Below are 25,800 nucleotides of genomic sequence, written 5' to 3' on the forward strand. Positions count from 1 at the left end.
GTTACTTGAGACCTAATTATCATCATCTTTCCCAATGTTATCCCTACATTATGGGGTCGGTTGCCTGATGCGCCCTCTCCAATGCCTTGCATCAAAGGCATCTTCTTCCGCCAAACCTCTTCTCTCCATATCATCCTTCACCTTATCTCGCTATCTAATTTTCTGCTTCCCTCTCGATCTTATCCTAATAGGTTCCTTCCAAGCCCTTCTGACTCCCTCCCCACATGGCCATACCATCTCAGCCATTACATAAGACCTATTACCTATTACTGTAGAGCAAAGTAAACTTAAATAGATAAAAGGAGAGTAAGTCAAGACTGATATTGTTATATAAATAAATTTTCAAACTCCTGCATAATTCTGTAATGGCTTTTTGTCATTTATATGAAGACCTATTTTGTACTTGGAATTACATAATTAACAAAGGAGAATAGTTACAGATGGTTTCAAACTATTGGAACCTAGATATATGTCTACTGTAGGCTCCAGAGCCTTTAAATTTGCGGCCACGAGACGAGACATCCGAATGATTGAAGACATTAAGGCTTTCAAGGGGAAACTGAAGACTTTCTTATTCCGTGAGTCATTTGATAGTGACGATTTAACACTAAAAGAGCAATAAGTGATATGAAATGTTGAATAATCTGAACGAACAAGATATAACGACAGTGGAGGTCCTGTAGAGAGTGGGGTTCCCCGGCTGCATGGGACCAGAAAAGCAGCTGTCAAAGTAAGTACGTACATAATTCTGGATAATAGGGATTCAAGGATCTTCCCGCATAGTCAAATTCCTGAACATAAAAACGTGAATGGTAACTTAATACTCATCTTACCTGTTATACCCATGTGGTAATTGTGGAAGGCATCTGTCAGTCCATCCTTTAACATTGAATCCACCGCAGACGCGTGACCCATCTTTGTCGGAGTTCTCATATTCAGACAATGAGGGGCTTGGCTCATGCTCTCCTGGCCTCCGCAAACGACTAACGAAGCTTCGCCGAGCATGATCGCTTGATAGCCTAAAGAGACGGACCTACAGAGAACAAAGTCAATTAACTAAATTTACAATAATATTTCGATTAACTTTCTTACCTTATCATTATTATTATTATTACTTGCCAGGCTACAACCCTATTTGGAAAAGCAGGATGCTGTAAGGCCAGGGGCTCCAACAGGGAAAATAGCCCAGTGAGGAAAGGAAACTTAAGGAAAAATAAAATATTTCAAAAAGAGTAACAGTAAATTAAATATCTCCTACATAAACTATAAAAACTTTAACAAAACAAGGGGAAGAGAAACAAGATTGAATAGTGTGCCTGAGTGTACCCTCAAGCAAGAGAACTCTACCCCAAGAGAGTGGAGGACCATGGTACAGAGGCTATGGCACTACCCAAGACTAGAGAACAATGGTTTGATTTTGGAGTGCCCTTCTCCTAGAAGAGCTGTTTACCATAGATAAAGAGTCTCTTCTACCTTACCAAGAGGAAAGTGGCCACTGAACAATTACAGTGTAGTAGTTAACCCCTCGGATTTAGAAGAATTGTTTGCTAATCTCAATGTTGTCAGGTGTATGAAGACAGAGGAGAATATGTAATAAATAGGCCAGACTATTCAGTGTGTGTGTAGGCAAAGGGAAAATGAACCGTAACCAGAGAGAAGGATCCAATGCAGTACTGTCTGGCCAGTCAAAAGGCCTCATAACTCTCTAGCGGTAGTATCTCAATGGGTGGCTGGTCCCCAGGCCAACCTACTAACAAAACAAAACACTCAAGACTTCAACTAGCAAAATAGATTTTGTAATCAAAACAAAAGAAGGTGAAATCCTCTTGCACGATATTCCAAAAACCATTCGAATAACTTATACAATATACTAAAAGCTAATGAAAATGTAAAGAATACAATTGAATATTACAACTAAAGGGTATCAAAATGACAAATTTGGAAATTTTTATTTTTCCTTAACCAGACAAATCTGAAGCTCTTTACCATGGTCTTCCACTGTCTTGGGTTAGAGTTCTCTTGCTTTAGGGTACACCCAGGCGCACTATTCTATCTAATTTCTCTTTCTCTTGTTTTGTTAAAGTTTTTATAGTTTATATAGGAAATATTTATTTCAATGTTATTACTGCTCTTTTTAGTTGTTAATTACTTTTCTTGTAGTTTATCTATTTCCTCATTTCCTTTCCTCACTGGCCTATTTTCCCTGTTGGACCCCTTGGGCTTATAGCATGCTGCTTTTCCAAGTAGGGTTGTAGCTTAGCAAGTAATAATAATAATAATAATAATAATAAAAATAATAATAATAGTAATAATAATAATGTAAACTAAAAAATCTATCAATATTTACCTTAGCCCAGAACCACAAAGCATATTAATGAGTGACGTTGGTACGGAGTAAGGAATCCCCGCTCCCATGGCAGCTTGACGAGCGGGATTCTGACCCTGGCCTGCTGTCAGCACCTACAATAAAAGGAAAAAAAAGGAGTAATTACAGTACTGCATATTATCAAACTTTCAATATTTACAAATAAAATAATAGGTAACTAGGAAGGGCAATTCAGTAGAGTACACACTTCCGCCTATAGTATGTTATATATCAAAATATAGGTAATTGAATTATGCACATTTTTGTAAATACAGGCAATTGAATTATGCACATTTTGGTACTATTTTCATGCAAATCAGATAAAAATTGACCACCATATGGCAAAAAGACATTTTTGACCTTTTCATTTGACCTTCGACACAATCACACCCAAAATCTAATCAAATTGTCCTTGAATCATGGCCACTCATCCCACAAAATTTCCTGAGATTTGTTCAAATCGAGTAATGCAAATCACAAACAAAAAACATACAAATAGTGGGTAACAAACATACAAAACAAAAACAAACACATACACGCCTCTCAAAACATAACCTTTGCATCGAAGTTGGCCAATGTATAGCATATCCTAGCATGATGATAGTAAAGAAAACCCTCTAAGAAGCATTTGAAATAAAAGAACAAAAGTTTACACTCTTTGGTATAGTGAAAATAAGTATCAACTTCATCCAACTATTTTGAGACTAGGTAATATTTACTCTTTAACTATTACTCATTGGCTTCCAGTAGATGGCTCTGCCACTCACTGCCCTAAGGAAAAGCCAAGCCTTTTGACTGATGACTATGTTACAAATGTAACACATAACTGCCTATGAATAAAAAGGAGTTGCCATAGCAAATATTATATCTAAAACTTGAGGGGCACTCAGCAGAGCGCAGAACTTTGCCACGGCAGCTTATTCCTTGACATGTATTAATTGGTGTGGATTTTCATACACTCAAATATGAACCAAGTTTTAGGGCTCTATGGCAACGATGTCCAAACACATACAGTGATACCTCTGGATACGAAAGTTTCTGCTTACGAAAAATTCAGGATGCGAAAAGTGATTCGAAGATTTTTATGCCCCAGGATACGGATAAAATTTCAGGATACGAAAACCTTACGAGATCCCAACTCTTCGCCGAGAGTAATTTTAAAAAGCGCGCCGCCTGACTTTGAACTTGGGTAGACTCACTTACAGCCTCCCGCTCACCCATTGGTTATCTCCCTACTCAGACGCTAGCTGACGCCATAAGATCCTGCTTTCCTATTGGTCGGCAACTATCCCAGCTTGCCTACGCACGGGCGTTCATCTCTCTCTCTCTCTTTTCGTTCCGACCGCGGTATCGTTAACAGACATTGTGTGCTTTCGCTTGTTTGACTTAGTGTTAATATACAGTACATTCGTACGCCACGTGTTATCGTTAATAAACATTCGTTACTGTGCACTGTACTGTATTAGTGTTTACTATACATACTGTATATAACGTTACGTAGTGTATTATATTACGTATTACTGTAGCCATGGGTCCCAAGAATGTTGCCGAAGGAAAGAAGAAGAAGACGATGCTCTCGATGGAGACGAAACTTGAAATCGTTAAAAAGTACGAGTCTGGCATGCGTTTAAGTGCGATCGCCAAGGAGTATGGCCGGAATCCGTCTACGATAGGCACCATCCTGAAGCAGAAGGCGGCCATCAAAGCAGCAACACCTTCTAAGGGCGTCACTATTTTCTCCAACAAGAGAACGCACGTGCATGACGAGATGGAGAGGCTGCTTCTTGTGTGGATCAAGGACAAAGAGATCTCAGGAGACACCATCACTGAGACTACAATTTGCCAGAAGGCCTCCGCCATTTTCGGTGATCTCGTGCGTGCTCAGGCCGAAGAAGGAGCAGGAGAAGGAACATCCCAGCAGGAACCCCCAGAGTTCAAGGCTTCTTCGTGGGTGGTTCGAGAAGTTCAAGAAAAGGACTGGCATCCATTCAGTGGTACGGCATGGGGAGGCAGCCAGCTCGGACACGAAGGCCGCCGAAGCCTTTGTTAAAACGTTCGACGAGTTGACTCTGCAGGAAGGCTACAGTTCGCAGCAAGTTTTCAATTGCGACGAAACTGGGCTTTTCTGGAAGAAAATGCCTCGTCGGACGTTCATCACGGCGGAGGAGAAGAGGCTACCCGGACATAAGCCTATGAAGGACAGGCTTACCCTTGCTTTTTGTGCAAACGCCAGTGGGGACTGCAAGATAAAGCCCCTGCTGGTGTACCATTCAGAAAATCCCCGAGCCTTCAAAGCCCCCAAAGTCATTAAGGAGAACCTTCCCGTGATGTGGAAGGCGAATGCAAAAGCCTGGGTAACGAGGCAACTGTTCATTGATTGGGTGAATGTCTGCTTCGGTCCGACTGTCCGAAAATATTTGGAAGAAAAGCGCCTCCCTATGAAATGTCTGCTGGTGTTGGACAATGCTCCAGCTCACCCTCCTGGCCTCGAGGAATATCTTCTGGCCGAGTATTCCTTCATAAAGGTCCTGTATCTACCGCCTAACACCACCCCTCTCCTCCAGCCCATGGACCAGCAAGTTATTTCTAATTTTAAAAAATTGTACACGAAGCATCTCTTCAAGAGATGTTTCCAAGTCACAGAGAGTACAAACCTCACTCTGCGTGAATTTTGGAAAGATCACTTCAACATCGTGATATGCCTCAAACTCATCGATCTCGCTTGGCAGGAAGTTTCAAGGCGTACCCTAAACTCATCTTGGAGGAAGCTGTGGCCTGATGCTGTCTCTGCACGAGACTTCGAGGGGTTCGGGAAGCCTGGAGGAGAAGCCGAGATCGTTGACGATCCTGAACCAATTCAGCAGTCTGAGGTGGCTGACATCGTACATCTTGGTACGTCCATGGGGCTGGAAGTTAGCGCGGAAGATATCGATGAACTTATCAAGGAGCACCATGAGGAGTTGACGACGGAGGACTTGAAGGAGTTGGAGACGATGCAAGTGAGTGATGTTCAAGAGCAGTTCTCTAGCGGTGATGAGGAGGATGTTGCACCTTTGAAAACGGCAGACATCAAGGAAATTCTTGCATGTTTCCATAAAATGGCAGACTACGTCGAAAAGGAACATCCAGAAAAAGTTTATACCAACCGTGCGCTTGAACACTGCAATGACGTTTGCCTAACGCATTTTAGAAATGTGTTGAAAAGTAGGCAGAAACAAGCTTCAATGGATAGTTTCTTATTAAAGAGGCCAGCGGTATTAGTAGGCCAAGACGAAGGTGAAAGTAAAGAAAAGAAACAGAAAAAAGAAAGTGATGAAGAAGTAGAAGGTGAAAGTAAAGAAAAGAAACAGAAAAAAGAAAGTGATGAAGAAGTAGAAGAGATTTAGAAAATAAGAAAAACGTAAAGTTATAAAAAAGCAAAAAAAAAAAAAAAATTCAATTTTAAGTTTTATGTTACCGTTAAGTGTTAAAGTAATTTTTTCTTTCATTTTATAGTTTTCCATACGTAATGTTAAGTGTTAATTATTTCTGCCATTTTTTTATTTCGTAAAGTTTAAGTGTTAATGTGTTAAGTGTGTAAATTACTGTACGTAGTCTGTCACTTGTTACGTTTTCTGCCTTATGCCATCCTCCTCTGCCGCGACTTCGCTATCGGACATCGTCTCAATCAAAAGGTAAGTTTCAACTTTTTTGTTACACTAATTAACTGTAACCTTTTTTTCAGAGTGTACAGGTATCAATCATTAATTTAGGTGTACGTACAGGTAACAATACACCTTCACTGATCTAAATGCTTTACGTACATACAGTACCGTAACTTTTATAGAGTAGTAAAGAAAACGGACCGTTTTCTTTGGGCTTGGGGGGGATAACTTGGCTATAACTACATTATTGAATAATCTCATAGAGGTTTCTGGAATGGATTAGGCTGTTTTTAACGGTTGTGTTAATTATTGAATGATAGAAATGGCTGCATTGCATGTTTATTACTACAGTTTAGCGTGTTTATGAAAGAAAAGGTGACTTTTTATAAGGCTTGGAACGGATTAGGCTATTTACATGTAAAACGCGACTCAGGATACGAAAATATCAGGATACGAAACCGCATCCTGAACGGATTAATTTCGTATCCTGAGGCATCACTGTAGCTGATTACGTGAATTGGACATTTTGCTTGACCGTGACCTTGACATTTGACCTTAACCATCCAAAATTTAATATTCCCAGCTTTTTACATAACAGCTAATCCCTGCAACTTTCATTATTCTACGAGTAAAATTGTGGCCAGGAAGCTGTTCACAAACAATCACACAAACAAGAGCAAAAACATAACCTCCTTTCAACTTTGCTGGCGGAGGTAATAAAACAAGTTTCTACATATAATATAGACCTGTTAAGTAGCGAATCTCTCTTCAGATCACACAATGGAGAACTCTAACATAGGAGTACCCCTAGATTATTAATAGCCCTATTGTAACAAGATCTCAAAACAGAAACTACCCAAAACAATGCTGTCATTTCTGGATGGTTAAACCTAAAGTTGATCTTAAGCTTAACGGTGCTATACGAGGACAGCTGAAACATACCAAGACAAAGCAAGTCAGAACTATGAGTGACACTGAAGTTATTAATACTTTCAGCCCTTTGCACATGATAGCATTTCAACAAATCTATTATCATTATCATTATTATTATTATTATTACTTGCTAAACTAAAACCGTAGTTGGAAAAGCAGAATGCTAAGCCCAGAGGCCCCAACTGGGAAAATAGTCCAGTGAGGAAAGTAAATAAGGATACTACAAAAAAAGTAATTAACAATTGAAATAAAATATTTTAAGAACAGTAACATTAAAATAAATATCTCCTATATAAACTATAAAAACTTTAACAAAACAAGACAAAGAGAAATAAGATAGTACAGTGTGCCTGAGTGTACCCTCAAGCAAGAGAACTCTAACCCAAGACAGTGGAAGACCATGGTACAGAGGCTATGGTACTACCCAAGACTGAACAAAAGTTCGTGTTTGGTGTGTTTTCCTAGAAGACCTGCTTATCACAGCTAAAGAGTCTCCTCTACCCATAACAAGATGAAATTAGCCACTGAACAATTACAGTGCAGTAGTTAACCCCCTGAGCGAAGAAGAATTGTTAGGTTATCTTAGTGTTGTCAGGTGTATGAGGAAATAGGAGAATGTGTAAAGAATAGGGCAGACTATTCGGTGTATGTGTAGGCAAAGGGGAAATGAGACGTAACCAGAAAAGGATCCAATTTACATTAATACTACTATATATACCTAGTCAAAGGACCCAATGACTCGCTAGCTATAGTATCTCAACGGGGGGTTAGTTATGCAATGACAGTTTTTGCTGGCTAAGGCTCTTTTGAGCTATACGTAGACGGTGATTGTGAATTATTCACCTTTTGAAGGATGTCGAGTAATGTCGCAGATGTACATTTGGACAATTGAAACGTGACAGAAATTTGAGGAAAAGTACTGTAGATTGGCAATCTAAAAGTTATGAGAGGTCAAGGTCAAGGTCAAAGAAAAATTACAAATTCATAGATAACTTGTATTTTTCCTAACTATACAAACCTTAGCAATTTAATAGGGGTATTACTTTCGGCATAGCTCAAATGAAGAGCCATTAGAATTTTAACGAGGGTTTACTACCCCACCGCTAGTTAGCGGGGGGTAGGGAGGGTAGCTTGCTACCACCCCCCCTCACACACACCTGTGCTTGAGCTCACTTTGCTTAGAGGTAGAACTTCAAGGGGGATAGGGCTGGCGGGCAAGTTTGATTAAATAGCTAAGGTTTGTATAGTTAGGAAAAATACAAATTATCTACGAATTTGTCATTTGTTCCGTAACTGACATACAAACCACGCTATTTAATAGGGGTGACTCACCCATTAGGAAGGATGGAAAGTCCCGGCCAGTACTGGCTTTTGGCTTTGCCCGGGGACTCAATAGTTGAGTGTGTCAGCACTCAACAATAAGGAGTCCCTGCACCTCTCTAGAACCTTGCTATGCAAGGACTGCGGCCCACGTAAGCTGTGTGTGAGGGTATAATAAAGTGTGACTCGTCCTAGGAAGCTGACCTGTAGTCCTTTAGATGGAAACTTTAGGCTAGGACTCTCCCAATACCACCTCGTCAGGGTATGGGGACGTGACAGTATTAGCTTAATACTAGGAACACAAGGAAACATGGCTTACCTGCAGTGGTTTGAGGTCAGCTGTGCAGAAAACCCAGGATGCTGCTTTCCCCCAAGAAAGGGGAAGATGAAGAAAAGAATAAGGGCCATACAAACCTTTTCATTCATGCTAACTAACACCGGGTAACAATGCCCTCAACCTTCTGCTACTTGTCCACTAAGGAGCCTGAGGTTTTAAACCAGCTGTTGTGCAGCCACCACAGGGCCGATAGAAAACGTATCGAGCCTCCTGTGGGTCACGTCTTGCAGGTAGTGGGCTGTGAAGGTCGAATGACGCTTCCACACCCCAGCTTAAGAACCTGCGTCACTGAGAAATTTTTCTTGAAGGCCAGGGACATAGCTATGCCCCTGACATCATGTGCTTTAGGGCGACATGACGGAGGAGGGTCTGGATTCAGGGACAGATGAATCATCCTACGAATCCATGCCGAGATGGTGTTCTTGGTGACCCTCCTCTTAGTCCTCCCAGTGCTCACAAACAATGCCTGCACTTGGGGAAGGACTGCAGCCGTTCTTTTGAGATATAGCCTCAGACTCCTTACTGGGCAAAGTTGGAGATGGTTTGGGTCATCTGTTACAGAACGAAGACTCGAAATCTGGAAGGAGTCGAACCAAGGGTCCGGAACCCCCGGATTTTGAGTCTTAGCAATAAACTCAGGGACGAATCTGAACGTTACCTCCCCCCATCCACTTGAATGGGCAATGTCATATGAGAGACCATGAAGTTCACCGACTCGCTTGGCCGAGGCCAAAGCTAGTAGGAACACCGTCTTCCAAGTTAGGTGGCGATCTGAAGCCTGGCATAATGGTTCATAGGGAGGTCTCTTAAGAGACCTGAGAACTCGAACCACGTTCCATGGAGGAGGTCTCACTTCCGACTGAGGGCAGGTAAGTTCATAACTTCATATGAGAAGGGAAAGTTCCAGCGAAGAAGAAATGTCCATTCCTTTCAGCCTGAAGGCTGGACTTAAGGCTGAGCGATAGCCTTTCACCACCGAGACTGAAAGGCGCATTTCTTCCCGCAAATACACGAGGAACTCCGCTATTGCTGGAATAGTGGCATCGAGTGGAGAGATACCCCTTCCACGACACCAACCACAGAAGACTTTCTACCTTGCCTAGTAGACAGATGCGGAAGACTTTCGCAGATGTCCAGACATCCTAATTGCAACTTGTTGCGAAAATCCTCTCTCAGCGAGGAGATGCTGGATAGTCTCAAGGCGTGAAGTCGGAGCGAAGCTACGGCTTTGTGGAAGATGTTGGCATGTGGTTGTCTGAGTAGCTCGTGTCGCGGAGGGAGTTCTCTCGGAAGTTCCGATGGGAGTTGCAGAAGGTCCGGAAACCATTCGGCGTGATGCCATAGCGGAGCTATGAGGGTCATTGAAAGATTGACCGATATTCTGGTCCTGTTGAGCACCCTCCTCATCAGACAGAACTGGGGAAAGGCGTACACGTCGATGTTGTTCCACCGTTGTTGGAAGGCATCTTGCCAGAGTGCCTTGGGATCCGGGACTGGGGAGCAGTACAGCGGAAGCTTGAAGTTCAACGCTGTAGCGAACAGATCCACAGCTGGGGAACCCCACAAAGTCAGGACTTTGTTGGCTACTAGAAGATTCAAAGACCACTCGCTACTCACTATCTGAGACGCTCTGCTCAGATTGTCGGCGAGCACATTCCTCTTGCCTGGAATGAAATGTGCCGGTAGTGGAATCGAGTGGACTTCGGTCGATCTCAGTATCTCTACTGCGAGATGGGATAGCTGCTTCGAAAAGGTACCTCCTTGCTTGTTGATGTAAGCCACTACTGTGGTGTTGTCGCTCATCACCACCACAGAGTGACCCGCCAGGTATTGTTGGAACTGTTGAAGGGCCAGGAAGACGGCCCTCATCTCTAGAAGATTTATATGGAGGCACTTTTCTGATTCTGACCACAGGCCTGAGGTCCTGTGGTGCAGAACGTGGGCCCCCCACCCTTTCTTTGAGGCGTCCGAAAAAAGCATCAAATCCGGGGGAAGGATGAGAAGATCCACTCCTCTTCGTAGGTTCTCGTCTGTCACCCACCACTGGAGGTCCGTCCGTTCTGCAGGTCCCATAGGGATCATGACGTCCGGGGAATCGTAACCTTGATTCCACCGGGACTTGAGTCATCACTGGAGGGATCTTATCCTGAGGCGACCGTTAGGAACTAGACGAGCCAAAGATGAGAGGTGACCGAGGAGACGTAACCCCGATTGGGCTGGAAGTTCTTCTCGTCTGAGGAAAGGGCTTGCGACCCTCCTCAGCCTTGCTATCCTGCCGTCTGATGGGAAGGCTTTGTGGAGATTGGTGTCTATGATCATGCCTAGGTATACCATTCTTTGAGTGGGAAGCAGAGAGGACTTCTCGAGATTTACCATGATCCCCAGATCCTGGCAAAGTCCAAGAAGTTTGTCTCGGTGTTGAAAAAGGGATGACTCCGAGTCTGCTAGGATCAGCCAGTCGTCTGGATAACGGAGGAGACGGATGCCGATCCTGTGTGCCCACAATGATATTAGGGTGAACACTCTGGTGAAAACCTGTGGTGCTGTGGAGAGACCGAAACACAGCACCTTGAACTGGTAAACCTTGTTGTCTAGGCTGAATCTTAAGTACTTCTTTGAAGACGGATGGACTGGGATCTGGAAGTAGGCGTCCTTCGGATCCAGCGTACACATGAAGTCTTGCGGTCTCACTGCGTCTGACCGTGTCTGCGGTCTCCATGCTGAACGGAGTTTGCTTAACAAACTTGTTCAGAGCCGAGAGGTCGATGACTGGTCTCCAGACTCCAGACGCCTTCTTTACAAGAAAGAGTCAACTAAAGAAGCTTGGAGACCCGTCGACGACCTCTTGGAGAGCGCTCTTCTTCAACGTGGTCTGGACTTCTGCCCGAAGGGCTTGCCCCCTTGCTGATCCCATAGCAAGGGAGCTCAACGACACTGGATTCGTCGTCAGGGGAGGTAGAGATGTTGTGAACGGGACGCGATATCCCTGACTGATTACGGAAATCGTCCAGGAATCGGCCCCGAGTTGCTGCCATCTGTCTGCGCAACTTTGTAGGCATTCCCCCACTGGTGGACATGCAGGGGGACTGCCAATCCTAGCGTTTGCGGCCTCGGCCGCTCACTCTAGGATTCTTCGCTCCCCTGGAGGACTTCTTGCCTTTCTTGTCCTTGATAGGAAAGGGCTTAGACACCACCGTCTTCGCTGCCGCTGCCGGTTTCGTGGTCTTGGTAGGGCGTAGCTGCTGGGGTACTGGAGGTTTATAGGGCTTAGATGTCAAAGCCCTATGAAGTAGGGAGTCTTTGTGGGACTTCCTCCACCTCTCAGCGGCCTGCTCCACGTCCCTAGGCTCAAACAGGTTCGTTCCCATCACGGAAGAATGTCTGAGCGTGCTGATCTCGGTGTTAGGGACCTTTTGATGGAACCTCTCAGACAATGCATCCCGACATTTCAAGATGGTGTTAGCCCACATGTTCGAGACTTGGTGGGGCAGAAACTCGATCGTGCGAGTGCCTGAGAGTAAAAAGGTCTCCATAGCTTTCCTGGTACGTTCTTTGGATAAATTCTCCGAACGTATCAGGATACCTAAGGTCCCTAGCCAGATATCCAGCCACGAAGTGGGCTGCATGGCACCCTTCACCACCTTCTCCTGACTAAGGATCTCAGTCGCCGAGAATGAGACCTGCCGGTTGGAGAGTCTCTCAAGAGGGACTCCCCTGGTAAGCTCTTCCAACGAATGGTGAAGGGGAAGAGCCAAACAAGGCTCCTCTATGATCTCGAAGTGCCTCCTCTGCTGTACACGAGGAGGTGGGAGGAGCTTGTTGCCGGCGCTGGTTCGGCTGGAAGAGGCAAGCTCGGAGAGCTGGACTTCGATCTTGTCCCTGGCACTCTTAACCCCTTAAGACCAGGGCAAAGCTGCACTGGCCTTCGAGGGTTTTCGAGTCCCAAACATTCGGTCCAAGACCGTGTCTTTGCCCTTTCGAGGAGGAATCTCTGGGTCAGCAAACCCATTGAGAGTCCTCATAAGGGTCAGAACCTGCCAGAACGCAAGTTCTGACTCCTGCAGCTCTCCTCCTCAAGGACTAGCAGCAAAGTCTCCTGTCCCCAAAGGCTCTTCTTGGGGAGGCTCGCGGACGTTCTCCGAGTGACTGGCTGGCTCCGGCCTAAGTCTTGATGAAGACTTTGGTACTGTCTTGGAGTCCTTCGACTCCCTCCTGGGATGGATACAAGACTCCAACAACGACGGGGGTAGGCTCTTCTCCACCCCTACCCGAGAAGACTTTCCAGCGCGAGGTGGGGTTTCCCTCATTGGTGCGATGGGGGAACGCTTCACCTCACGTGACTCCCCTGAGGACGGGAAGTCTTCGTCCGAAGGGGAGGCAGAAAAAGTCTGGGGGGGGGTGAGGAGGCCTGCCTCAAAGACTTACGAGGAGACAGCTTTGTCCTCGGAGAAGTTACCATGTCTGAAACTCCTCTCTTCCTCTTCAGAGGAGTAGATGCTGCCAAGAATTTGTGGCCCAGCTCAGAGAGAACAGGCTTAAACGCCTGCGTGACCGCTCTGATCAGTGCCCCAATCCAAGGCTGCTGGCTGACGGCTGCGCTGTCAGACACTCCCTCTGGAGGGAAAGGGATCGACCAATCCCTGGGAAGAGTTTCCAAAGGGGGGTTTGCCTGAAAAGAAAAAGATGGAGAAGAAATGTCCCTGGACCTTTCTGGAACCTTCCCCCTTGCCAGCGAGCGCGCTGTTCTGCGCTTGCGGGGGGGGGGGAATGTGGCGATGGCGACCTTGCCGCGCGATGTCCTGCAGCCTCGCATGTGGGAGGGCATTGACGATCGCGCTGGTGCTCGCGCGATGGGGAATACCCAAGGTCGCGCGTGGGAGACTTGACGCGCGCAGGTGAATGTTGGTGTGCGTGCGCGCGAATGCGTGCTGGCGAGGGATGGCGCGCAGGTGAAGATCGACGGCGCGTTGGCGAGCGCTGACGAGTATGGGAAGCCTTCAACTTCTCTACTGCACCCAGATCGGAAGATCGTGGGCGCGCAGGAGAACGATAGCGCGCAGAAGGTTGAAGGCGCGCAGTGGCGCGCTGGTGAGCGCTGGCACGCTTTATCAGGAACCACGGCAGCAGGTGCGCGTTGGCGCGCAGGAGAACGATAGCGCGCAGTGGCGCGCTGGCGCGCTTTATCAGGAACCTCGGCAGCAGGTGCGCGCTGGCAAGCAGGTGAGTGCTGGCGCGCTATCTCAGGAACAGTAGGAGAGCGCCTGTGCGCTAACACCGAAACCTCAGAGAGGTCAGTAGGAGCGCGCTGGCGCGCTATATCATCAACAATAGGAGAGCGCCTGTGCGTTAACTCCGAAACCTCAGAGAGGTCAGTCGAACGTTGGCGCGCATGTTTTGCATGGCGCATAAGGGACGTATGCGCTAATTTATGAATACGCCCTTGTTGCCCAGAAGGGATCGGTGCCTGTTTAATAAAAACAGGTTTAGTTGGTGCCCACAGCGCATCAGCAGCCACGAACGGTGACGGCAGGTCAGCAGGTCTGAAGGGTGGAAGGTCGGTGTGTCCTTCGTAAGGACGACCTTCTACCGAGGGGGATCACGAACGATCCGCAGAGAGGTCCAGGGTTGTAGCAGGAACAGTCGGAGATCGATGACGAAGCTCCTCTGCGGCGGACTGCAGCGACGACAACAAACCGAAGAGGCGCCTCCTCACATCCTTGGAGTTGAAGGAAGGCGAGCCTTACGACGTATGCGCCCTCTGGGGGCCGTTGGGTCAGCAAGCTGACCATCAGCAGTCCTCCGAAGAGGAGTCTCTGTGAGTGAACTCCCCCGAGGGGGAGAATCACCGCAAGGAGAGACTGTGGGACTTAGTTCCTCCCTCGAAGGTTGAGCAGAAGGAGAAACTAAGCCTTCAGCTACAGCAGGTTGAGCGGTTGCAGAGGTCGAAGATACAGCATCGGAAGCCTCAACCACCACAACGTCGACGATAGACAGAGGATCAACCTCTGCCAAAGTTGGCGATTGCTTAACAGCGGCACCCAACCGGATCATGTCAAGCAAGGCTTCGTTGGAGGGCGAACCTTCGAGCCACAAGGAAGACCAAAGCTGGAATAAATCATTAGTATTCACATTAATATTTAATTCCTCCTCTGGGGGAGGAGGTGGAGCTGTCTCGCTAGGGGAGACAACGCCATCTCCCGAACCACAAGGTCGGGAAACAGAACTATGGTCTACGCTACCACTCGACGGTCTCTCGGAAGAAACCGATCGAGCAGGAGCTTCGGAGGAGGTTTGGGCAACGGAAGAAGAGTCCTTGTAATTTTCTCTTTTCAAAGAAACCTTCGAAAGAGAAATATCCCGCCTGGACTTCTTCTTCCGTCACCAAGAAAACCTCTCCCACTGGGAGGTAGACCACTCCCTACACTCACCACACTTATTAGTTCTATCACAACGTTGGCCCCTACAATAAGGACAAAGGGTGTGAGGGTCCGTCTCGACCGCGGACATAAACGTGCCGCAAGGGCGGTCGGGTAATCCAGGACACTTGCGCATGATAGCAGAGGCCAACTTCACAAACACACCTGTAGGAGAGAAAGCAAAAAGGCATTAATGGCTGTCAGAAAGGCGAGGGTGAGAGCCGACACGTCCGACTACCACCCGAGCCGAGAGCAAAGTGAGCTCAAGCACAGGTGTGTGAGGGGGGGGGGTGGTAGCAAGCTACCCTCCCTACCCCCAGCTAACTAGCGGTGGGGTAGTAAACCCTCGTTAAAATTCTAATGGCTCGTCATTTCAGCTACGCCGAAAGTAATAACCCCTATTAAATAGCATGGTTTGTATGTCAGTTACGGAACAATTTCCTAGAAATTTGGACTGGTCAAACACGATTTAATGCATTCAATAGTAAGGTGTAGCCTGAGAGGCTTTCTTTGTCTAAGGAAACTAATGTCACACAATTATTGTACGCCGTAATAAAAAACTACAGAATTTTGTCCTCTCAGTCTTAAATATAATCACATAATACTCAGTAATATGCTACAGTATTCCTTTCTGAGTGGGGAAACCTTAATGTGGTGAAAGAGTATGTGTATCGCCATGGCCAACAGAGCTGTACTAGTTAGCGACACCCATACTAGGTTGATTTGCTGTGAGCGGACAGACTAAGATCTTCCACCATCACCAATCCACAGTGGCCAGCATGGTGATGAAATTGGCCAAACCCCCGACATAACTAAGCACATGTCTGAGGCCTTTGTCCTGCAGTGGACTAGAAATGGCTGCATTAATTGTTGTAGTGTAAGACATTGAAGATATCATATACTGTAAACCAAGGAATAATTTTACTCTAAATTGTCCAGTTTATCAACCTTGTTTACCATTTACAACGACAAACTTTACTGTTTGCCTCTATCCAGGCACCATTAAACAACTTCTTGATGTGTTTAACTATACCTACCCTTCAAATACCATCTCCACAACTCACCTGGCCAAAAATAACTTCCGTGACATCTTCAGGGGGGACAGCTCCCCTGGACAAAGCTTCTTTAATCACCAAGGCGCCAAGTTCATGAGCGCTTAGGGACGACAGCGATCCACTTAACGACCCTGAAATTTTAAAGTTATGTAATAAAAAATGTTAAATGAAAACTAAAAAGTACTACAACTATCAAATGATGGGCAACAAATATAGCAGCAAGAAAGAATATCAATTAAAGTATCCAGGGTCTAAAAGAGTTTCGGTAAGAAACAACAAAAATTAACAGCGATAACACAAATAGAAATGACATTAAAGGCAGGCACATTCTTGCACTGTCTAAAACTGATTCAGTACGGTATGCTCTCTAAACAGCACAAATCAGGGGCTAGATTAACACCACTAAGCAAAAATATGCATAACAGCACTCTACCAAGTACTACCGAAAAAAAAAACCAATACAGTTATGTCATAAAGAGGGTAAAATGAGTCACATCCATGAAGAATATTTCCTCCAGACAATATTCAATCCTGAAGTCATGATCTGGAATTATAACCACTTTAGGCTGAGCTTCCCTGATCGTGATTGCTACTTCCCTCGGGAGAACAGGGCTGCAAACGAGGCCAACTCTTCTGGAGGTCTCATTAAGCAATGATTTCTTTTCTCACTGGTTAGTTGTCAGGGCATAATAATTATAAAGTCCCTCTACACATGACAGATCTATTTTCCCATTGTTACTGATCCTAAGATATTTTATATTTCTAACTCATTACTTCTCATCATACAGTTTGTTTATTTCATCATTTCCTTTCGTCACTGGAGTATTTTCCCTGTTGGAGCCCTTGGACTTGTAGTATCCTGTCTTCCCAACTAGGTTTGTAGCTCAGCTAGTAATAATAATAATAATAATAATAATAATGTTTGTATGCATGTAGCATGATGACTATAGCAAACAAAGCATTAGATTGGGTAAGCACCAAACCTCAGTAAAGTAAAGATCTAGGGCCCTGGGTTCGATTACTTAAGATCCTTTTACGAGGATTTCAAGTTACACTGAAGCAAATCTTATTCTATAACAATTTGGTAAAGACTTACTGTAGTCCAATATTCCTAACGAAGAAAATAAGAAAAGCTCATGTGTACTTAAAGGTACAATTCTGATGGAAATACTTGGGGGGATAATTCAAACATTTCAAAATTTTGAGTTATGATTGAAAAATCAAACATAAGGGCAGCATCCAACTTAAGGCTCCCCACCTAACTTAACATAGGATTAGCAAACCTTACCTACTTAGCTACCTAGGGTAGGCCCTGTGATCTCACTTTAGACTGCCCTATCCTTGGCTTACCATAAGAGTAAGTTGCAACATTGTGTTTCTTCCCCATGCCTCACTCCTGAAACTAAGTTTAACCCATCCATAAAACTAGAAAATTAAGTATTTCCAACAGTATTTTTCAAGATGGTTGCCAAATAAGCAGCCTAAAGTTTATGTTTTGTTTAGAAGCATTTGTAGTTGTCAGAGGACTACATAAATACATGTCATTTTTCAAAATCGAGGTACTTTTTATGATAAACTCTCAATAGAAAGGGAGGACCCCTCCAGTCTCCGTAAATGACTAACATAAAAATATTGTACTGCAGTAAAGTGAAACCATAAATTCTCACAGTACACTTAGGATGAAAAAAAGGGAGCCTTTCTAGTTGGCTGTGATAGACCACGTCAGCTATTGAAATGTGGGTAAATATTTACGATAAAGTGTTCCTGATGAAAAAGTAAAAGAGAAATATTCCCGGTGCATTTATAGGTACTTTAGCGTTCTGATGCATATAATTAGGGGAAACCCATATTTTTCAAATTTTAGGTTTTAAAATTCCAAAAGCTATGACTAAAAAACCACATTTTAAAAGGGAAAAAACACCACCTATACTAATCTAGGAGTCGTATATTCACCTAATGGGCTATGGCCCCCTGCGACACCCACATTGACAACCGTATCCTTAACTTACCCTAATACTAAGTCTCAACTCTGTTTGCTTCCAAACAGACTTCACTCCTAGCAAGAGAACAATAAATCCAAATATTTTGTAAATCATAAAACTTGCTTCATGACATTGTACTTTAGACAAAGATAAGGAGCTTCTGTATACGACGGACCAGAACACTTGCATACAATACCATCTAACCTAAACTTTGTCACCTAAACTACACGACATTTCCTTACCTACTTACCTAATGGGGGGGTTAACGCCCCCGTGCGACGCCCCTTAGACTGCCGTATTCTTAGCGATAGGGTTGAAAAGAGGGAAGTCATGAGCCATGGCCGTCATACACACACCCCAAAGAAAAACAACATCTTCCCCATGAAGTAAATCGGGAGCCTTTGTACAGTATATCAGCAGCCCGTTCCACCCAGGTGCATAGAAAATGGGAATCCTCTTCCCCTTATTTAGTCATTCATAAGACGTGGCCACTGTAAAAACTGTGTCCGTTTTTCTGCAAAACCTCTGCACATGAACACCAACTAACTTAAACTTCCCCTACTTACCTAACCTACAATCCAGGCCTTTCCTAACTTACCTAAAGGGGGAGTCAACGTCGCCCTGCAAACCCTCCTTAGACTGTCATATTCTTAGCTAGCTGTCGTCATACATACAGGTGACCTCTATCATACATGCACCACGAAAATATATATGACGAGTAATAAAAAAGTTTACGCTTGTCGCAAGCAACTATATACACCCCAAAAAAAGGCCCTGTCCACTAATCTACATACTACTCATATATGGTTCTTTTGTACGCTAAATATTTACTGGAAAAAAAAAACAGAAATTACAAGAAATTTGACATCACATCCAGTACATTCAGAACATCTTAACCCCTAATAATGAAAAATATCACAATTAATAAGAATGCAGTATCTTATTGGCATACAAAGAGGCCTACAGTATCTTTGTGGCCTACAAAGAGACCTACAGTATCTTCGTGACATACAAAGAGGCCTATAGTATCTTTGAGGACTACAAAAAGACCTACAGTATCTTCATGGCCTATAAGGAGGCCTACAGTATGTTCATAGCCTAAAAAGAGGTCTACAGTATCTTCGTGGCCTACAAAGAGGCCTCCAGTATCTTCGTGACATACAAAGAGGCCTAGAGTATCTTTGTGACCTACAAAAGGCCTACAGAATCTTTGTGGCCTAAAAAGAGGTCTACAGTATCTTCGTAGCCTACAAAGAGACCTTAAGTATTTTCATTTCATACAATGAGGCCTACAGTATTTTCGTGGCCTACAGTATTTTCGTGGCCTACAAAGCGGCCTAAAGTATTTTCGTGGCCTACAGTATCTTCGTGGCCTACAAAGTGACCTGCAGTATCTTCGTTTCCTACAGAGGCCTACAGTATATTTATGGCCTACAAAAAAGGCCTAAAGTATCTTCATGGCCTACAAAGAGGCCTATTTAAAATTCTAAATGGCCTACGGTAGGGATATAATATAATCCCTAAAAATTTCTGCAGAAATTTTCAACAAAATACAATAGTCCTCTCTTACCTATGGGTGTTCTGACCGCAGATAATATCACAACGCGATTTCCACTCATGATTTATAGAAGCAATGTGGACGTCTTCTTGAAAGGCCTGCCTGGGGCTAATTAAGCCGTGCCAGCAAACAAAAGGTTGAATGACTGGGTCACACCTTCTGCTGTTTACTGGGACTGGTTGCTACACTGATAATAAAATTAGACTTTTAAATACGTTTTATTTTTACAACTATATTAATAAATATTATTATCCACAACTAATTTATTAAAAAATAATTATTTTACATTTGAGAAATAACAAACTAAGCTTACTTTTAAGTTTAGTTTTAAGATTTTTGTTTATTTTTAAAAAATAGTTATATGAAACAGCTCGTTCTGCTGTTTACTACAGCTGGGCCCTTAACCGTAACCGCAATGAATGAGCCTTTTTAAGTTATTTTGGGGACTGGTTGCTACACCATTAATAAAATTAGACTTTTAAATAGGTTTTATTTTTACAACTATATTTATAAATCTTCTTTTCTATGGCTAATTTATTAAAATTAATTATTTCAAATTTGAGAAATAACAAACTAAGCTTACTTTAAAGTTTAGATTTAATTTTTTTGTTTATTTAAAAAAAATTGTTATATGAAACAGCTCCTGTTTGGATCTATTCTCGAAGTTTTAACCAACTTGAGCAAATTAATAAATCCTCGCGAGACAAGTGGAATAGTGAAAGTTAGTCTCGTTACTTTAAAATGAAGGTGCAAAATCATACTTGAAATAATATTATATCTCTTTTTATCACTAAAATATTAATATCTGAATATTCATTTTCTCATAAAATTCATATAGGGACGTAATATATAACTCAAAATTGGGTAATATATATAACGTTAGTTGCAACCATAAATTTGATTCAAATAAACAGTTCAGCTTCGAATTGTTGATATTTAAAAAAAAAAAGGAATTTCCTCCAAAGATACTGAAAAAAAAATCGTCAAATTGGAAAGATCAATCTATAAATGTTTTGGTAATATTTCCATGATTTTCATTTTCTTATAAAAAAAAAATGCAGATCTATGACATTTGTAAACAAATAAAAACAACTTGGTTGAATAAAAATTTTGTGAAGTGTCTCTCTCAAATCCAGGACAGTAGATGGGATATCTACTATCTTGGATTTGAGTTCTCTTGCTTGAGGGTACACTCGGCCATGCTGTTCTATCTTATTTCTCTTCTTAGGTTTGTTTGAAGTTTTTATAGTTTATGCATGAAAGATCTAATTTAGTGTTGTTGCTGTTCTTAAAATGTTTTATTTTTATTGTTTATTGCTTCTCTTGAAGCTTGTTCATTTCATTGTTTCCTTTCCTCACTGGGCTGTTTTTCCCTGTAGGAGCCCTTAGGTTTATATCATCTTGCTTTTCCAATTAGGGTTTTAGCTTAACTTGTAACAACAACAACAACAACAACAACAATAATAATAATAATAAGAAGAAGAAGAAGAAGAAGAAGAAGAAGAATATACACTATGAGTGGGTTTTTTGAAACTCACATACCCATGATATAAGATTATTACTGATATTTCCGTGAATATAGAATATTAATTTTCATGCAAAGATATAGTTCAGATTAATACACTTAACACTAAAGGCTAGTAGGCACATACCTACAAGAAGACTTAGTTTATCCCTTCAAAGTGATTTCCGTATGAAAAAAAAAAAAATCCTTAACATTTAATGGCATTTGCTGTTTAGTAGTACTGTCTTTTCATAAAAGTTTTGATGTTGTAATTGATGTTAAGATTTTTTATACTATGTTCATTACTTTTTATATAGTTTATTTATTTCCTTTCCTCACTGGGCTATTTTTTCCCTGTTGGAGCCCTTGGCTTATAGCATCCTACTTTCCCAGCTAGGGATGTAGCTTAGCTAATAATAATAATTATGGCGATTGACATTTCTCCTATAATGCATTACTACATTACACATGGTCCCATGAAAGGCTCCACACAATGGTCAAGTTTACAAAGAGATTTATCTTTGGATGAATTGGCAAGTTACCCCTTTCCCTCAATAAAATTACCCAATCCTATCATTTGGCTTAAACTAAGCCAGAGGCCTATTTCAGCAGACCAAATTGTTTTTACACAAGATTATTATCTTCAATGCCCTCTTATTTCTATCTCCCTTCATGCCCTACCTATATATTACAGTTTGTTTATATATGGTAGAATCCTCTTATATAACACAAAGCATTTCTGTCCTGGATAGCTAGGTTGGTAGCGTCGTGGGCTTCTGATTCAGAGGTCCCGAGTTCGCGTCCCCGCTAAGGCGCGAATAGTGAGACCTTCTACTGGGGGTACTCCCCAGGGTGGTGCCTAGGGGTTTATGGTTAGAGGGGGATAGTGATAGTCCCAGCTGGCTCATGGTCGCCCGAGGAGATGATGGAGGTCGTCTCAGGGGAGACCTAAAACCCACAACTTTAACTTTTTAACTTTATAAATTGTTCAATCATCCTACTTAACACATATGTTTTACTTAGACGTTATGGGAGTAACCGATTTACATACAAGGGTACTCTTTCACTTTGAAATACATTTCTTTAAGTGTTTCTCTATGGATGTACCATGACCTCCAGGTAATTCCAGACTCACTTCTTTGTTTCTTCAAGAGGAAACTGGTAGGACTTACATAATGGCACGAATTATACCAGAACCCTCCTCCGAACTCAGCGGCGCAGTTGCTTCCGCCTACAAATAGAATCGAACAATCATTACTCTGAAAATGTTGAACACCTACACTGTCTAATTGGGAGAAATCTTTCCAGTATAATGAGTGGGTTTTTTTCAGCTCAGAAAATTTCCAATCAATATATATTTCAGTGTAGAAGGATTGTTCTATGATAGAGGATATTTCACTGATTTCATTAATAGAGAATGGCTAACTTGAAGAAAACACCATAACAAGTCAAAAAATCTGAGGCATTAAAAAACCAGTTATACATGGTTGCATATCTAAAAAAACAGGACCATATCATGAAGGTCAGTTATACATCGTTGCATATCTAAAAAACAGGACCATATCATGAAGGTCAGTTATGCATCGTTGCATATCTAAAAAACAGGACCATATCATGAAGGTCAGTTATGCATCGTTGCATATCTAAAAAACAGGACCATATCATGAAGGTCAGTTATGCATTGTTGCATATCTAAAAAACAGGACCATATCATGAAGGTCAGTTATGCATCGTTACATATCTAAAAAACAGGACCATATCATGAAGGTCAGTTATGCATTGTTGCATATCTAAAAACAGGACCATATCATGAAGGTCAGTTATGCATCGTTGCATATCTAAAAAAAAAAACAGGGGCCTATCATGAAGGTCAGTTAAATATCGTTGCATATCTAAAAACAGGAGCTTACTATTAAGGTCATTGTCGCGATCTGAAGTACTGAAGGCCATATTATCATGGTATAAAAATGCATCACCCCCAGTTCCAGAGTGTTTACCCAGATGAAGGCGATAATTCGAGTCTTCTCCCTCCACTAAGAAGGAATTGTGTTCCACAAATCTTTTATTTCCATCCCAGTCTTCCATCTCAACCCTCAACATTTGTCTCCCACTTGACGTGATTGCATGGAGAGCATCATTTCCTGCAAATACACATAAGGCTTTTGTAATTATTCTCTCTTCACAAATGACCCTCTGCTCTGCAAAAGATTGCTTTGCAAGTCAAGGTGCTGCCCTAGAATGCTATAATCTCATTAGGCCCAAGAGTGAAAGCAGTCAACTACGGACACAAATTGTAACAGTAAAAAATCATCATCATCTCCTCCTACACCTATTAACGCAAAGGGCCTCGGTTAGATTTTGCCAGTCATCTCTACCTTGAGCTTTTAAGTCAATACTTCCCCATTCCCCATCTCCTACTTCGCGCTTCATAGTCCTCAGCTATGTAGGTATGGGTTTTCCAATTCTTCTGGTGTCTTGTGGAGCCCAGTTGAACGTTTGGTGAACTAATCTCTCTAAATAATGAAAAAATGAGATTAGTTATGGTTATCATTTTACAAACATTTGACTCTTCAATTCAATTCTTTATATACTCCTGGTACTTGAGATAAGAGAGCAATTTGACCCAAAAGAGACACCTGGGATGACCATAGATATGAGAATGAAGAACAGATTTCTTTTCCCCATCTTACAATAAGGTCACTTATTCTAATTCCAACTTTACCTATCCAATATTCCGTCTCTGCTTCTCCAAAGCCAGTTTTGTAATCTTGCCAACCCCTGTTGAAATTGACCTGATCATCGAGAGGCCTCCGAGATAGTACGACGGTCCAGCCTCCTCCGTTATCCTCTTGATCGCACCAGACTCGCACGCCTTCCTCGGCGCGGTGACACCTGTTGCAAATACATAAATACAAAATTAAGTAAAAGACGCGGAAGATATGCTAATTCAAGAAAGAAAATCCTTTACAAAGATATAGATAGCAATACTGTACACTCTTTTTTTCTTTGTCTGCATCTTTTCCCACTTCTATGTGGGGTTGATGTTTCTGGCCGGCTTTCTCCATCTAGCATTAATTTTATTCTGATAATATTCACTGTCCATATTCGTTTTGGCAAATTTTTCATGGCCGGATCCCTTTCCTGCCACCAACCCTCCCCATTTACCTAATATGAAATATAGCCTTTATAAAAGATGTAGATAGCAATACTGTACATTAATTTGAGTAAATGGACTTTACGAAAGATACCATAGATAGCTATACTATGCACTAGTTCAAGAAAATAGCCTTTATAAAAGATTTAGATAGCAATACTGTACACTAACTCGAGAAAATAGCCTTAACAAAGATAAAGATAGTGATACTGTACACTAATATGAGAAAATATCCTTTACAAAGATATCTCCAGAGCAAAACATATACGCCGTTTGCCATGTCATTGGCTATTCCTTTGGAAGGGACAACAACTACAGCCTTCCCGTCCTGCTAAGTGAGTTGCACGCACACCATCTACATTCATTCTCAATGAGGTCATTCACTAAGCAATCAGTTTTCTACTCTGCTATAAACAGTTACTTACTTGTGCGGATAGATCGTGTAGACCCCGCTCTTATTTTTCCCTTGTTGATATAACTCATAGCAGTCTTTGGGCCTGAAATGGCATCAGCAGTTAATTATAAAGGATGGATGGTGGGGAGTGAGCAGGGCTTGGGAGGAACCTGTAAGGGGGAGAAGATTAAGAGGGAGGTAAAGAATTGGATTGCACGATAAGGTGAAGGATGATATGGAGAGAAGAGGTTTGGTAGAAGACGATGCCTTTGATTGAAGCCAGTGGGGAGGGAGTGAGGAGGGCTCGAGAGGAACCTGTAAGGGGGAGAAGATTAAGAGGGAGGGGAAAAATTGGATGGCGCGATAAGGTGAAGGATGATATGGAGAGAAGAGGTTTGGTAGAAGACGATGCCTTTGATTGAAGCCAGTGGGGAGGGAGTGAGGAGGGAGTGAGGAGGGCTTGAGAGGAAACTGTAAGGGGGAGAAGATTAAGAGGGAGGTAAAGAATTGGATTGCACGATAAGGTGAAGGATGATATGGAGAGAAGAGGTTTGGTGGAAGACGATGCCTTTGATTGAAGCCAGTTGGGAGGGAGTGAGGAGGGCTTAAGAGGAAACTGTAAGGGGGAGAAGATCAAGAGGGAGGTAAAAAATTGGATTGCACGATAAGGTGAAGGATGATATGGAGAGAAGAGGTTTAGTAGAAGACGATGCCTTTGATTGAAGCCAGTTGGGAGGGAGTGAGGAGGGCTTAAGAGGAAACTGTAAGGGGGAGAAGATCAAGAGGGAGGTAAAACATTGGATTGCACGATAAGGTGAAGGATGATATGGAGAGAAGAGGTTTGGTGGAAGAAGATGCCTTTGATTGAAGCCAGTGGGGAGGGAGTGAGGAGGGCTTGAGAGGAAACTGTAAGGAAGAAAAGATCAAGAGGGAGGCAGAGAATTGGATGGCGAGATTAGGTGAAGGATGATATGGAGAGAAGAGGTTTGGTGGAAGAGGATGCCTTTGATCGAAGACATTGGAGAGGGTGCATCAGGCAACCAACTCCTTAATGTAGGGATAACAGTGGGGAAGAAGAAGAAAGTAATTACAAAGTAAATATAGTGTTTCTCTTTCTAAGCAGGTAAGACAGTATGCT

The 25,800-nt window shown here is 42.9% G+C and overlaps 2 protein-coding genes across 2 annotated transcripts in view; both read right to left on the reverse strand.

Moving 5' to 3' along the window:
• The window catches only part of Acat2 (Acetyl-CoA acetyltransferase 2), a 40,499-nt gene extending 20,401 nt beyond the window's left edge, over positions 1–20,098 (reverse strand). Inside the window, exons 1-4 of the mRNA XM_068359379.1 lie at positions 19,623–20,098; positions 16,080–16,201; positions 2,348–2,460; positions 834–1,033 (exon numbers count right to left, since the gene is read on the reverse strand). Of these exons, the coding sequence (XP_068215480.1) occupies positions 834–1,033; positions 2,348–2,460; positions 16,080–16,201; positions 19,623–19,671 (484 nt within the window). The 5' untranslated portion in view covers positions 19,672–20,098. The remainder of the gene's footprint in view (positions 1–833; positions 1,034–2,347; positions 2,461–16,079; positions 16,202–19,622) is intronic.
• A 563-nt stretch (positions 20,099–20,661) lies between these two features.
• Positions 20,662–25,800, reverse strand: part of LOC137627925 (microfibril-associated glycoprotein 4-like) — an 8,182-nt gene continuing 3,043 nt past the window's right edge. Inside the window, exons 3-6 of the mRNA XM_068359380.1 lie at positions 24,694–24,765; positions 23,837–24,006; positions 23,025–23,255; positions 20,662–22,345 (exon numbers count right to left, since the gene is read on the reverse strand). Coding sequence (XP_068215481.1) covers positions 22,158–22,345; positions 23,025–23,255; positions 23,837–24,006; positions 24,694–24,765 — 661 coding nt within the window. The 3' untranslated portion in view covers positions 20,662–22,157. The remainder of the gene's footprint in view (positions 22,346–23,024; positions 23,256–23,836; positions 24,007–24,693; positions 24,766–25,800) is intronic.

The sequence above is a fragment of the Palaemon carinicauda genome, chromosome 35 (genome assembly GCF_036898095.1).
Source record: "Palaemon carinicauda isolate YSFRI2023 chromosome 35, ASM3689809v2, whole genome shotgun sequence".
Taxonomy (NCBI): Eukaryota; Metazoa; Arthropoda; class Malacostraca; order Decapoda; family Palaemonidae; genus Palaemon; species Palaemon carinicauda.